This window comes from Littorina saxatilis, linkage group LG2 (genome assembly GCF_037325665.1).
Source record: "Littorina saxatilis isolate snail1 linkage group LG2, US_GU_Lsax_2.0, whole genome shotgun sequence".
In the NCBI taxonomy this organism is placed as follows: Eukaryota; Metazoa; Mollusca; class Gastropoda; order Littorinimorpha; family Littorinidae; genus Littorina; species Littorina saxatilis.
Genome location: NC_090246.1, coordinates 99,280,801 through 99,294,467, shown reverse-complemented (window position 1 = coordinate 99,294,467; position 13,667 = coordinate 99,280,801). Strand labels below are relative to the sequence as shown.

The following is a 13,667-nucleotide window of genomic DNA, read 5'->3' as shown; positions in this document are numbered from 1 at the left end:
CCTTTCTCTTTCTCCTCTCCTTCCCTTTCTCTTTCCCTATCTCTCCCTCCTTCCCTCTCAGTCTCCCTCCTTCCCCCCCCTCTCTTTCTCTTGTCTGTTGCTTACTTTGCCATTTTATTGTTTATGTTTATTTGCTTGTTTGCTTACTTGTCAATTGTTTGCTGGTTCGTTCGTTTACTTTGTTTATTTGTCATGTTGCTTTACTTGTTTATCATTTATTAGATATTTGTATTAGAAGTAAGGACCGGTTGTAAGAAAAGGCGTCGCCTTAAACCTCTATCCTTGAAAAATAAAGTTCCATCATCATCATCATCATCCCCCTACCCTCTGTCCCTCCTTCCTTCTCTCTCTCGTTTGAATCGTTTGCTTGTTCATCGTTTGTTACACCCCCGGTATAGGGGTGTGTATAGGATTCGCTTGATGTGTTTGTGTGTTTGTGTTCGCATATAGATCTCAAGAATGAACGGACCGATCGTCACCAAACTTGGTGAACAGGTTCTATACATTCCTGAGACGGTCCTTACAAAAATTGGGACCAGTCAAACACACGGTTAGGGAGTTATTGGTGGATTAAGATTCTACAAGGACTTATAGAGGGACACCCCCGTTGGTCAAAGGGAAATAACCATTCTCACTGCCACCAACTGAGAAGGTTATTTCCCTTTGACCAACGGGGGTGTTTTTCCTACCTCGAAGGAATTTCTTGTTTTTATTACTTCTTTAATTGATATTCCAACATTTTTAAAACGTATTATCGTTAGATTAAACCCTCCCATGGGCGAGGGCTGGATGTAAAAAAGCACCTGTTTGCTTATGCCACTATCCTCGTAAATAAAGAATTTGTCATTGTCTCTTTCTTCAATGTGTGTTGACCCCTCTGTTATTCCTTCTTGATTGTCGTGTTAGCCAAAGCTTCACTCTTTCACCGGTATCGGCGTGAGTTTTTGTAACGAAGTGTGTGCTAATTTCGTGCTTGTGTTGCTTGGCCAAAGAATTCAGTTGTGTTTTTGTATTGAGCACTATTCAGAAAAGGGTGTGCGGGAACTGAATTGCGATTGAAGGTCATTTTTCCACTGGCAACCGTCGGAGGCAGTAGGCTTAAGGTTCAAGGAAGCCTATATTTTTTTTTTACACTTCAGTGAAGTTTATGGTCTGAAGTTAGTTTCTTTAACGGGACAATGCGCAGTACAGGTATGTTGATTTATCTGTTGATTGTTTGCATTATGATTGCCTTATTGTTTACCGAAATATGCCTATTATATTGCACCGTTTGCAACTTTGTGCTCGGATTTACCGCATATATCGAGACGTTTTTCTTCAGTATTTTTGGACGTTGTTTATGCGTTTTCTGCTGATTATCGGCTTGTTTTGTTTGAGCGAATAAATTGTCCGCAATAATAACTGTAGATGATGAAATTTCAAGTTTGATTTGATGAGTATTTAATTTGTAGGGTAGTTTTGCCATTTTTTATGGATTTTAAATTCGCAGTTAACTTGTAATTATATTGCCGAAAGGGAATTATACGTTGGTTAAGCTAGTTTACTTTGATAATTTATGCGCGAAGTGTCTGACCGGATTTGACTATTTGAGACTTTGGACGATTCGCTTAATTTCGCTGCCTATTTTGTTTATTCAGTGTTAGTAATTCTGGTATTTGAATGTTATGAGTTATTACTTAAGCCGGAATCTGCGTCACGTCAATGTAATAATTATGCTTTAATGATTTGTGCTTTCTTTTGACGCCGTCTCGCCATTTAAAGAGGTCATTAACATGTTTGAAGTTATGCGTTTATGAGAATGTGCTTTGATGTTCATCTTAGCTATTCTAGTATTATAAATTACTTTTTGTAGTTTTCACCAGGGCAAGCGTCATGGTCACGGCACAGGGTATACAACAATAAACCTCCCGTAACATCATCACCTGCGTGAATTCTTCAGCGTGAGAAAGAGGCAGTTAGCGTGTCCCATAAACTGAATGCGAGTACAACAGCCCACTGCTGACGTTGCCACCTCACATGTTGAGTGCACCAGGCTCGGCGAGCTGCTCGGTGATTAGCAGTCAGGGTTGTTCCTCGGACTGGACGCCTTGCACGCAAGCCAAAGTTGTGTAAGCGGTTTTGGATTGTCTGACCACTAACAACAGTGTTGGTGGTAGCTTGTAGGCGTTGCCTAAATAATGTTATTTGCCGTAGCCATTCTTTGTTGCATGGCCTGCCTCTAAATGAAGCGATCCCCTCTTTGTGTGGTGACTCTGGGCCGACCAGAACGTTGTCGCTCCTGCACTCTTCCAGTTGCGTGGAATCTATGTTTTAGTCTGATGACAGAGGGAACCACTGAAAGCCTCTGGGCCACTTGCCTGGCAGCAACACCGTCTTGTAGCCATCCTATTGCCCTTCCTCTATTAAAATCGCTCAGTTTTCTTCGTGGGGGCAAGTTGCTACTGTGCATAATTGTGTCAGCGTGTCAACCTTTAAAGGCACAGTAAGCCTCCCGTAAACCATCACAGATACGGTCAGGCTTTTACACACAGTACAAACACCCTTTCATTTAAACACTCACCGATTGAGAACATCCTAGGTGCCCTCCGTAAAGAGCGAACAATTTTCAAAGAATTTATTTTTGCGTGGTTTATCTTACCCCTGAACCATCGTGAACCCGTGTGATCCAGTTTCCCTTTTTCACAATGTAGTCGTCAGTTAGTCATTTGAATGCGACTCGACGTGAGCTTATTTACAATAGCACGTTTTTATGCACGAAACAAACGGCTGTGGTTCACAAGAACTCTAACGATGGCTTTTAACTGTTGAGAGGAACGGCGATATGCATAAACCGTCGTCTGCTACGACCCCTGCTTCCGGGATTTTCTTTTTTCAAACTTTCACAACTTTGAATTGTACTGATCTTGTCTTGATGAAAAAAGAATTCTTTTATGATTAAAGAATGTTTGTGTAACAAGCTGTCAATTTATTATTTAGATTTTAAAAGTTAGGTCTAGCGCAAAAACGCACCACGGTCCAAAAACATTTTGATAATCATCGATTCACGGCTATCGCCAGTTTACATCGATAGAATGAGACCCGAAGGGAAGTAACTCATGTTTGACCTGAGTTCAGGATGGGTCCAAAAAGTGTTCGAGACAATCTGCAAAATTAATTCTTTCAAAATTGCTCGCTCTTTACGTAGGGCACCTAGGATGTTCCCGTTTGGTGAGCGTTCAAATGGAAGGGTGTTTGTACTGTGTGTAAAAGCCTGACAGTATCTGTGATGGTTTACGGGAGGCTTACTGTCCGGGCGTGATTTTCGGTATCATAACAGCCGTCCTGCACCAAAACGAGGCGCCATTGTTGTTGAGGACCAAGTCCACGAAAATAAATTCTTTGAAAATTTCTCACGCTCGACAGAAAGCAGCCAGGATGTTCCCGTTCGGTGAGCGTTCAAATGGAAGTATGCTTGTACTGTATGTAGACGCTCGGGGAGCTCTGTGATGGTTTACAGGAGGCTTACTGTGCCTTTAAACACAAGCTGGTGGGCGATGTTCATAGCCAGGACCCTGTTGTAGCACGTGCATCACAACCTTTTGCCCTGGCATGTGTTCCGCAAATTTCATGGGGCTATAAAAAACATCCTTTTTCTTCCAAAATGCAGAAGATTTTGAGAAGTCCCACAAAGGGAAATAACTCTGCCTGCCAAACAAAATTCTAGGTCAAGACTCATTGTTCATTTGTTAATTCAAACACATTAATCTTTTAATCATTATGTCGATAATATTTTGGCAATTTTTTTATAATTAGATCCGTTTTTTCAACCGATCCTTAATTTTTTTTGAAGAGTGTATAACAGTTGGCCGATTTTGTCGTGTTAGAGTTGCAAGGGAAAAAAAGTTCACGATCCGAGCCCCCTGCTGCAGGACTGGTTCTGTTGATCTTATTCATCTTGACGGGCAAGGCGAATATAACAAACTCAGTGTCTAAACATGCATACACGTATATGTGTGCAAAAAGAAAACGATATTAGCCAAATGTTTCACGGTTAGAATAGAGCTCTCCTCGAGAAAAGATTCTGCTAGTGTAAGCACGCGAACAACGTCGATTTGTAGGCTTGTGCAAGTGACCCAGGAAAGCGCCTACATGATTGCGTTTTATGTTAACGCTACATGCCTTATCGAGCTTAATGTGGGGAAGACAAAGGAAATGATAATGGACAACAGGAGGGGGGAACATGTACACAGGGAGATAGTGATCAAGGGGGAGGTCGTAGAGAAGGTAGAGCAGTATAAGTATTTGGGGGTGATTATAGACAATAAGTTGACATGGAAACCAAACTCTGATGCCCTTGTGAAGAAACTCCACTCTCGCCTGTACTTTTTGAGAAAACTCAGGTCTTTTAACATCAGACAAGAAATCCTTCAGATGTTTTACACTTCAACGTGCAATAGTGTGTTGTACTTTGGCTCCGTGTGTTGGGGTGGCAACATCAACAAGCAAGACAGGGATAGATTAGATAAATTCATCAGGAAAGCAAGTGGGGTGGTTGGGAGGAAGCAGGACAATTTCACATCAACACATGAACGACGACTGACTGACAAGGTACAGAAGATTTTGGCTGACGACTCGCACCCACTCAGACCGGAATTTGACAGTAGACGGACAGACAGGAGCAACAGATTCAGACAACCAACCGCAAGATCCACACGCTACAGAAATTCGTTCATTCCATCTGCAATTCACATCTTCAATTCTCAGGTGGGGCGGTAGATGCTGGTGTTGTCGCTCTGATGCACGGGGTCAGTGTTCTGTATTGTTTCAGTATTGTTGATTTTGTTTTGCATTCTACTCTCTTAGACAATATGTGATAACCGGCAAGGTGCTGACTTTCTTTTGTGCATTGTTGATGGTGAATGCATGTTAATTTATTTTTAATATACTTTCTTATGTGATAACCAATGTACTATATTTTCTCAGGACAAAGAACAAATGTTTATTTTGAATGTTTTATGTATGTTATTATTACGGACACAAACGCTCAGCAATGTAATTTCTCTTTTAGAGATTAATAAAGTTATTGTATTGTATTGTATTGTATTGTATTGTATATTGATTAGGTAAACCGTCATAAGTCTTTTGAGTGGGGTAAGAACGCTATTCTGCCCAGACACATTCAACATATCAGTAGACTCGTAGCTTCCAGTGCAGATTTATTTTTTGTGTGTGCTGAATTAATTTTGCAAATAAACATAATGTAGCAAACGAAATTGATTAAAGAGATACTCGTGACCCAGAAAAAAACAACCCGGCCTCCAATCGCTTTGAAATGGGGCTTGTAATTATGTCACAAAAAACGACGATTACCTTAAAATCAGTGCTTTAACGTTCTATCTCTCAAGTGTTAAACATCTCGCACAATATTTGCTCAGTGGTGGCATGGAAGCGCCACGCGCAGCACACGTATCCATAGAGATTAACTTTTAGCAGATTCTGTTAGCGTAAGCCTCATTCTGGTTATTGTGGGCTTGTGCAAGTTACTCAGTACAACTGTATTTTTGTTTTACATATTCATCGTATTTTGAATGCCATACCATTCATGAAAGTGAACACGGAAAACAACCTGTGAAGACATGCGGCCGTTTGTGAAGACATTTTCAGGAGTCAACATACTTTTAATGGCGGAGACAATTTGCTTACAACGCAAGTCCTCAAAAGCGTTAAAAAATGTTGCCAGCAAGCAAGAAGCGAATTATTTGTTAAACGATCATGAAGAGTTCATGGTGAGTTCATGCATGTGGTTGGAACCTGGGATGACCGTGAACAGTGGGTTCGCTTGTTATATTTAGTCAAGTTTTGACTAAATATTTTAACGTAGAGGGGGGAATCGTGACGAGGGTCGTGGTGTATGTGTGTGTGTGTGTGTGTGTGTGTGTGTGTGTGTGTGTCTGTCTGTCTGTGTGTGTGTGTAGAGCGATTCAGACTAAACTACTGGACCGATCTTTATGAAATTTGACATGAGAGTTCCTGGGTATGAAATCCCCGAACGTTTTTTTCATTTTTGGGATAAATGTCTTTGATGACGTCATATCCGGCTTTTCGTGAAAGTTGAGGCGGCACTGTCACGCCCTCATTTTTCAACCAAATTGGTTCAAATTTTGGTCAAGTAATCTTCGACAAAGCCCGGGGTTCGGTATTGCATTTCAGCTTGGTGGCTTAAAAATTAATTAATGACTTTGGTCATTAAAAATCGGAAAATTGTAAAAAAAAATAAAAATTTATAAAACGATCCAAATTTACGTTTATCTTATTCTGCATCATTTGCTGATTCCAAAAAACATACAAATATGTTATATTCGGATTAAGAACAAGGTCTGAAAATTAAATATATGCAAATTATTATCAAAATAAAATTGTCCAAATCAATTTAAAAACACTTTCATCTTATTCCTTGTCGGTTCCTGATTCCAAAAACATATAGATATGATATGTTTGGATTAAAAACACGCTCAGAAAGTTAAAACAAAGAGAGCTACAGAAAAGCGTGCTATCCTTCTTAGCGCAACTACTACCCCGCTCTTCTTGTCAATTTCACTGCCTTTGCCATGAGCGGTGGACTGACGATGCTACGAGTATACGGTCTTGCTGAAAAATGGCATTGCGTTCAGTTTCATTCTGTGAGTTCCACAGCTACTTGACTAAATATTGTATTTTCGCCTTACGCGACTTGTTCAGTTGTTGTTGTTGTGTACGTGTGTGTGTGTGTGTGTGTGTGTGTGTGTGTGTGTGTGAGGCAACATTACAACATTATTTTTGTCAATCTGTTGAACTCACAGAATTAAACTGAAAACACTTCGTTTTTTCACCAAGACAAAACAGCTTCGTCAATCCCCGCGGCACAAGGAAGTCGCTCACTTTTTTCGTGCAACACGAAGTGAAACTGACGCGCCAGAATAGCGTATGTCTCTGATTGCGGTAAGCAGGAAAGCGTGCTTTTCTGTATTCTTTTTAGCTTTCTGAGCTGGTTTTGAATACAACATATTTTATCTATGTATTTTTAATCAGGAAATGATAAAGAATAAGATGAAATCATTTTTGGATCGATTTCTTTTATTATAATCGAAGTACTAATTAACCTATTTTCGTGAATTGTGATCAAATTTTAAGAGTTAACATGACATATGTATTAACATGTAGGGTTGTAGGTTGTGGTCACATTCTCAATTTATACATTTTTTAATATAGATCTAAACAAATAACCGTCACTATCAAACATAACTATTTCTTACCAAACTTAATTATTTTTCCTCAAAAAAAGGTGGGTAAGTTCTTGTAATTTCCAATCACTATACAATTTGTTGGGAACATAGTGAACATATGAAACTAAATTGTTCATTAAAATTCTTAACATTCTAATTACACATTTTTAATCAACAATTATAAAATGATTGTATTGTACTCGTTGTTAGTTGCTTAATAAAAAAATAAAGCGATCAAAATTAAAGAAAATTGGTTGTAGCCAAACTACACCAGTATTACTGAAGACGCACCCCGGGGTTTCTGTGTTGATTTTTTAGTCCCAGGCCGACAGATTGACTAAATGGTTTGATATCGCTTTGTTACGCCCCATTTTGTTGCATCGGTCCATTTTGTTGCATTACAACAAAATGGACCACCCTCATGCCCCATTTTATCGCACACTGCCCATATTGTCGCACCTGCGTAAAATGGGCCGCGAGTGTAGATATTTTAATGTTTAGCTCAGGAAGGCCAGTCCCGTTTTCTTACTCGCATCAGCATACAAAACACCTGGTTCCTGTGTGAGTGGGTATGTGTGTACTTGTGTGTGTATACATTTTTGAGTGTCTCCCCATCTGTCTGTCGGTCTGCCTGTCTGCCTGTCTGTCTGTCCGATCGTCCGTCTATTTCAAACTTGTTCACACGATAGTTAGATGTTAGAGATTTTCAGAAGGGGTTAATGGGGACATGTTTCTGTCTGTCTGTCTGCATGTCTGTCTGTCTGTCTTTCTGTCTGCCTATCTGTCCGAGTTACCATATTTTCATCACTAAGGTTGTGAGATATTGGATAGATTTGGGTGAAATGTCTGGCGACATTACCTACAATTTCGAGTGTGTCTCCATCTGTCTGTCTGTCTGTCCGATCGTCCGTCTACATCAAACTTGTTCTAACGATTTTTGGATGTTACCAGTTTTACAGAAATGGTTAATGGGGACATGCATCTATCTGTCTGTCTGTCTGTCTGTCTGTCTGTCTGTCTGTCTGTCTGTCTGTCTGTCTGTCTGTCTGTCTGTCTGTCTGTCTGTCTTTCTGTGACTGACTGACTGACTAACGGACGGACAGAAGGATGGGAGTGTTTGCATACACCATGTCTATAAGCAACGGGCTTGTTCAGAAAGTACGACAAATTGGGGTATGAGAGTAGACCCATTTTGTTGTAATGCGACAAAATGGGCCGATGCGACAAAATAGGGCGTAACATCGCTTCACGCGACTTTTTTTTTCTCGTCAGGGCGCAATATTTTCTCTCTGACACACAATGGACAAAACCACAGCCAAAAGCCATGACGACGCGGAGAAGTTCCTTGACGACGCGGAGAAGTTCCTTGCCGACGCGGAGAAGTTCCTTGCCGACGCAGAGACGCGCAAGGAGAAGGAAGAGTTACGCTATGGCTGGTTCGGTTGGAGACCCGAGTGAGTAAAAGAAGTCGGACATTGGATCAAACGATAATATTCAAATATTTTTGCAAAGAACAGGCAGGTACATGTAATCAATCTTCTTCTTCTTCTCTCGTCTTCTTCTTCAGCGATCTAAATTCGTTGGCCAGTGATGTTGACAAAGTGAGCTGTCAGTCTGAGGACCTGGGTGCTGCCCCACAGCTTGGTGTCCAGCGTTGTCACCGTGGGACATGTAGTCAAATGAATGGATCGAGCGCAACAAACTATGCTTATAAGCGTGCTTTTAAGGACAGTGTATAAAATAGGATTTGACGGACGATTACAATGTTCCATTCTTAAAACAATGTCGGCTATTCTTGCTTCTCGCTTACTCCCCCCCCCCACCCCCCCATCTGCTTTCCCGACAAACCTTAAACCACTTCTATTTTTTTTTTAAATGTTTTTGTTCTGTATCTCCCACCAACTTGGGTCCATTACAAGTTTGTTCATCTTTATACATTGTAATTTTATGGACACCTTAAAAGCGTCCCTAATACAAAAAACAAAATACCTAATTTTGGTCCCAATTTGTATTTTGTTTTGTTTTGTACAGATGTTCGTTTAATTTTCAGGCGAAGTACAACAGAGACCTTGGATTTTATAAGGATATGAATTTGGATGATACACTCTTCAAAAAAAGTTAAGGATCACTTTTTTACAAGCACGCCACACAAAACAGACAAGACCGAATTCATTCATTTTTTTTTATATAATTGAACAACCAAGGAGTAATGACAAACAAAGCAAAGATCGAACGCGGCAGCGACAATTTAGCTAGAGTGTGTCAAACGTGACAACCCTCTAAAATGGAACAACCCTTAACAATGTGAATCAGTGTCAATAACGCGTGTGCCCTCCGTTGTGTGCCAGGCATTCAACACATCGTTGGCGCATGGAGTGGATCAGGTTGCATATGAATGCTCTGGGAACTCCATTCCACTCCTGCTGGAGCCATTGCAGCAGTTGACCCAGATTGGCAGGAGGAGAGTGATGTTGCTGTACCCTACGACAAAGCTCGTCCCACATGTGCTCTATGGGGTTCAGGTCCGGGCTGTTGGCTGGCCACAGCATCCTGTTGACCCTGGCCTGCTGGATGAAGGTGTTTACAGCTGCAGAACGATGGGGATGTGCGTTGTCATCCTGAAGAATCGCACGAGGGCCGATCGCATGGAGGACTGGAACGACCAGGGGTTGCAGGATCTCATTCTGGCAGCGGACACCGGTCAAGTTGCCCACTACATGGTACAGAGGTGTCCTTAGACGTGTGCTGATCCCTCCCCAGACCATCACAGAGCCTCCGCCAAAACGCTGTCGTTCCAGAACAGCGCCTTCTGCGAAGCGCTCTCCGCGACGCCTCCACACTCGGATGCGACCATCAGCAGGTTCCAAGCAAAAGCGGGACTCATCTGTAAACAACACCTGAGCCCACTGCTGACGTTGCCACCTCACATGTTGAGTGCACCAGGATCGGTGAGCTGCTCGGTGATTAGCAGTCAGGGTTGTTCCTCGGACTGGACGCCTTGCACGCAAGCCAAAGTTGTGTAAGCGGTTTTGGATCGTCTGACCACTAACAACAGTGTTGGTGGTAGCTTGTAGGCGTTGCCTAATGTTGTTTGCCGTAGCCATTCTTTGTTGCATGGCCTGCCTCTGAATGAAGCGATCCTCTCTTTGTGTGGTGACTCTGGGCCGACCAGAACGTTGTCGCTCCTGCACTCTTCCAGTTGCTTGGAATCTCTGTTTTAGTCTGATGATGACAGAGAGAGCCACTGCAAGCCTCTGGGCCACTTGCCTGGCAGCAACACCGTCTTGTAGCCATCCTATTGCCCTTCCTCTATCCAAATCGCTCAGTTTTCTTCGTGGGGGCATGTTGCTACTGTGCATAATTGTGTCAGCGTGTGAACCTTTAAACACAAGCTGGTAAGCGATGTTTATAGCCAGGACCCTGTTGTAGCACGTGCATCACAACCTTTTGCCCTGGCATGCGTTCCGCAAATTTCATGGGGCTATACAAAACACCCTTTTTCTTCCAAAATGCAGAAGCTTTTGAGAAGTCCCACAAAGGGAAATAAATCTGCCTGCCAAACAAAATTCTAGGTCAAGACTTATTGTTCATTTGTTAATTCAAACACATTAATCTTTTAATTATTATGTCGATGTTTAATTTTTTGGCAATTTTTTTTATAATAAGATCCGTTTTTCAACCGATCCTTAACTTTTTTTGAAGAGTGTATTTATTAATATTTTGCGAGTCAGGAATCCAAAATGGTCGACACTGATTTGAGACAAGATCGGCGGCACGGACACAGTGTTTTTGCAAGAGAAGCTATATTAGAGGACATGTATTGTATAGATAAGCTACTGGACGATTTACACTAGAAGGGACTGTTCTAAAGCATACTAATGGTAAATCTAGCCGCCAACGCCCAATTTACTTTTTTGTCTCCTGACAAAAGCGAGCGTTGTTGTTTCTTTGTTTAAAATAGTGATAAACATTGAATGTTTGCATGGAAATTAGTTTCCATTTTTTGTGTAGCATTCACACATTTTATAAGTTTGCCAAACAATCAAGGTTTCTTTCTTTCTTTCTTTATTTGGTGTTTAACGTCGTTTTCAACCACGAAGGTTATATCGCGACGGGGAAAAGGGGGAGATGGGATAGGGAAAAGGGGGGAGATGGGATAGAGCCACTTGTTAAGTGTTTCTTGTTCACAAAAGCACTAATCAAAAAATTGCTCCAGGGGCTTGCAACGTAGTACAATATATGACCTTACTGGGAGAATGCAAGTTTCCAGTACAAAGGACTTAACATTTCTTACATACTGCTTGACTAAAATCTTTACAAACATTGACTATATTCTATACAAGAAACACTTAACAAGGGTAATAAGTGAAGAATTTTATGGGTGAGAAAAGGAAAGTAAAAGGACTTTGGGGAGGCAGAAATAGAGAAGAAACAAGAAATAGATCCTAATTAGGTTCACGGCATCGAGAGTGATGCGACCTTCTCTCAGAAGTTAGTAGAGAAGGCTCCCCCATCCACCACCCGGGGGACGCGCCTCTACGCCAATTAGGGGGCGCGAGGAATCAAGGTTTCGGCCAGCCTATGATTAACTAGTCATGGTGAACAAATGCAATGTGTTCAGTTACATTCTGTATAAGGTCCACAGAGCTAATCGCAAATGTGTCTCTATTTCCCCAGCTGTCTTCAGCCGTTCAACAGCATCCAGTGGTTCGTGCTCTGGACGTCGCTCTTCAGCTTCGTCCAGGGCTTCGTCGTCAACGGTTGCATCAACGCCGTCATCACCTCGCTGGAGACACGCTTCGGATTTCCTTCCTCCCGTTCCGGCCTCATTCCCTCCTCAAACAACTTCATCTCCCTCTTCGTCGTCCTCTTCATCAGCTTCTACGGCGCCCGACGGAACAAACCGCGCATCATGGCTGCTGGTATCTTCCTGGTGGCTCTGGGGTCCTTGATCTTCTCCTTGCCCCACTTTATCTCCGGACTTTACAACTACAGGTTGTCAGGTATGGGCTGGGTTTGGTTGATACCCCGGCCACATTGAGAGAGAGAGAGAGAGAGAGAGAGAGAGAGAGAGAGAGAGAGAGAGAGAGAGAGAGAGAGAGAGAGGGAGAAATAACATTTCCCCTTAATCTTTGTTATAGAAAAAAAAACATATTGAAAGTGTTAACATTGTCCTTGTGTGTAGTTTTGTTATACCCCTATTGCAATTTAAATGTCTATTTCTGTTGCATTCTTTATTTCCATTTTCTTGCAATCAAGTTTGTTTTTAAACATATTCCGTTGTTTAAAACCTAACATCATTCTAATTTTGAAATATCTTGGGTGCCCAACAAACAAAGCAACCATATGTCACTTTTTATTTTCAGTTCATTAAAATCGTTGTGAATGTGAAATTTGCCTTACTTTCTAAGGTCCACCAAAAGTTTAAAATGGCGCCGGTAGCGATGTCAGATTTCTTCCTGTGTCACCTTTCTGATTCGGCCTCTTTGATCTTGACAAACTCCACACTGAAAAAAACCCACACAAAAAACACCCTTCGATTGTACTGACGATCGACCTTATTCATGTGGTCAAGCTTGTCCAACCAATTTTGTTATTTAAACTTAGAAATTTGATTAATCCTGAAATGGCTCCCTTCTCATTCAAGGGACGTAACCACTCGGAACACGAGTTTTTGGAAGAAATCGAATTTTGGGGTGAAATCTATTACATTTCACAACCAATTTCCTTCACATGCAAGAAACTGGCATGCTTTTCGTTCTTAATTAAGTTCACTGCTTTAATTTGACCAGGAAACATTTCAGTCTCGAGTCAGAAAGGTGACAGAGGCAGAAAGCTGACATCGTTACACAGTGGCCACAATGAAGTTGCCCGTCGAAGATCCCAGCCATAGCTTGTCGCATGTGTGCAGTCACTTGTTTGTAAGAGGAATGGAGGTACAAGTAAGTTCGTCGGAAAAACCCGTGTCGCAGTTTGTCGCAAAACCCGCCAGCCATGTCGCAAACAACTGACAAATGCTCAGCCCTGATAAATGCTGAGTAACTCCAGTGACACTGACTGTGCAGCTGACGACAAATTCACAAGCAAGGGAGACAAACAAGCGAAAACTAGTATGTAACGGATACTCTCCCGTAGATCATGCGTGATATTATTGCGGTCGTGGCCTTTATTTTATTTATTTAAAAAAAAAAGTTTTTTTTCTTCTGCAGAGCCGATTAGTGTTATATCAAGGGATAAAATGTGGGGTGTGATTTTGTGTTGCAGGATGCGGGTTTACTGTGCAGTTGCTTGTTTCTTCTTGTTCTTATGATTTACAATGTTTCTATCCAATGCACTTCTTGTTCTAACATTTAGTATGTTTTTATGTAAAAAAAAAGTTGAAGTAGTTTTAGTAAAATAGATTAGTCCCTCTTTAGGGCGAGGGCT

The 13,667-nt window shown here is 41.5% G+C and overlaps 1 protein-coding gene across 3 annotated transcripts in view; it reads left to right on the top strand.

Annotated features, from left to right (window-relative positions):
• The first annotated feature begins 354 nt into the window (after positions 1-354).
• Positions 355-13,667, top strand: part of LOC138960295 (solute carrier organic anion transporter family member 4A1-like) — a 35,386-nt gene continuing 22,073 nt past the window's right edge. The window contains exons 1-4 of one of the 3 annotated variants that reach the window (XM_070332135.1): positions 359-2,108; positions 8,514-8,589; positions 8,632-8,695; positions 11,919-12,244. In XM_070332135.1, coding sequence (XP_070188236.1) covers positions 8,541-8,589; positions 8,632-8,695; positions 11,919-12,244 — 439 coding nt within the window. In that variant the 5' untranslated portion in view covers positions 359-2,108; positions 8,514-8,540. Of the gene's footprint in view, positions 2,109-7,535; positions 8,696-11,918; positions 12,245-13,667 lie in introns of those variants that run through there. The other 2 variants (XM_070332133.1, XM_070332134.1) reach the window with 2 other exon arrangements.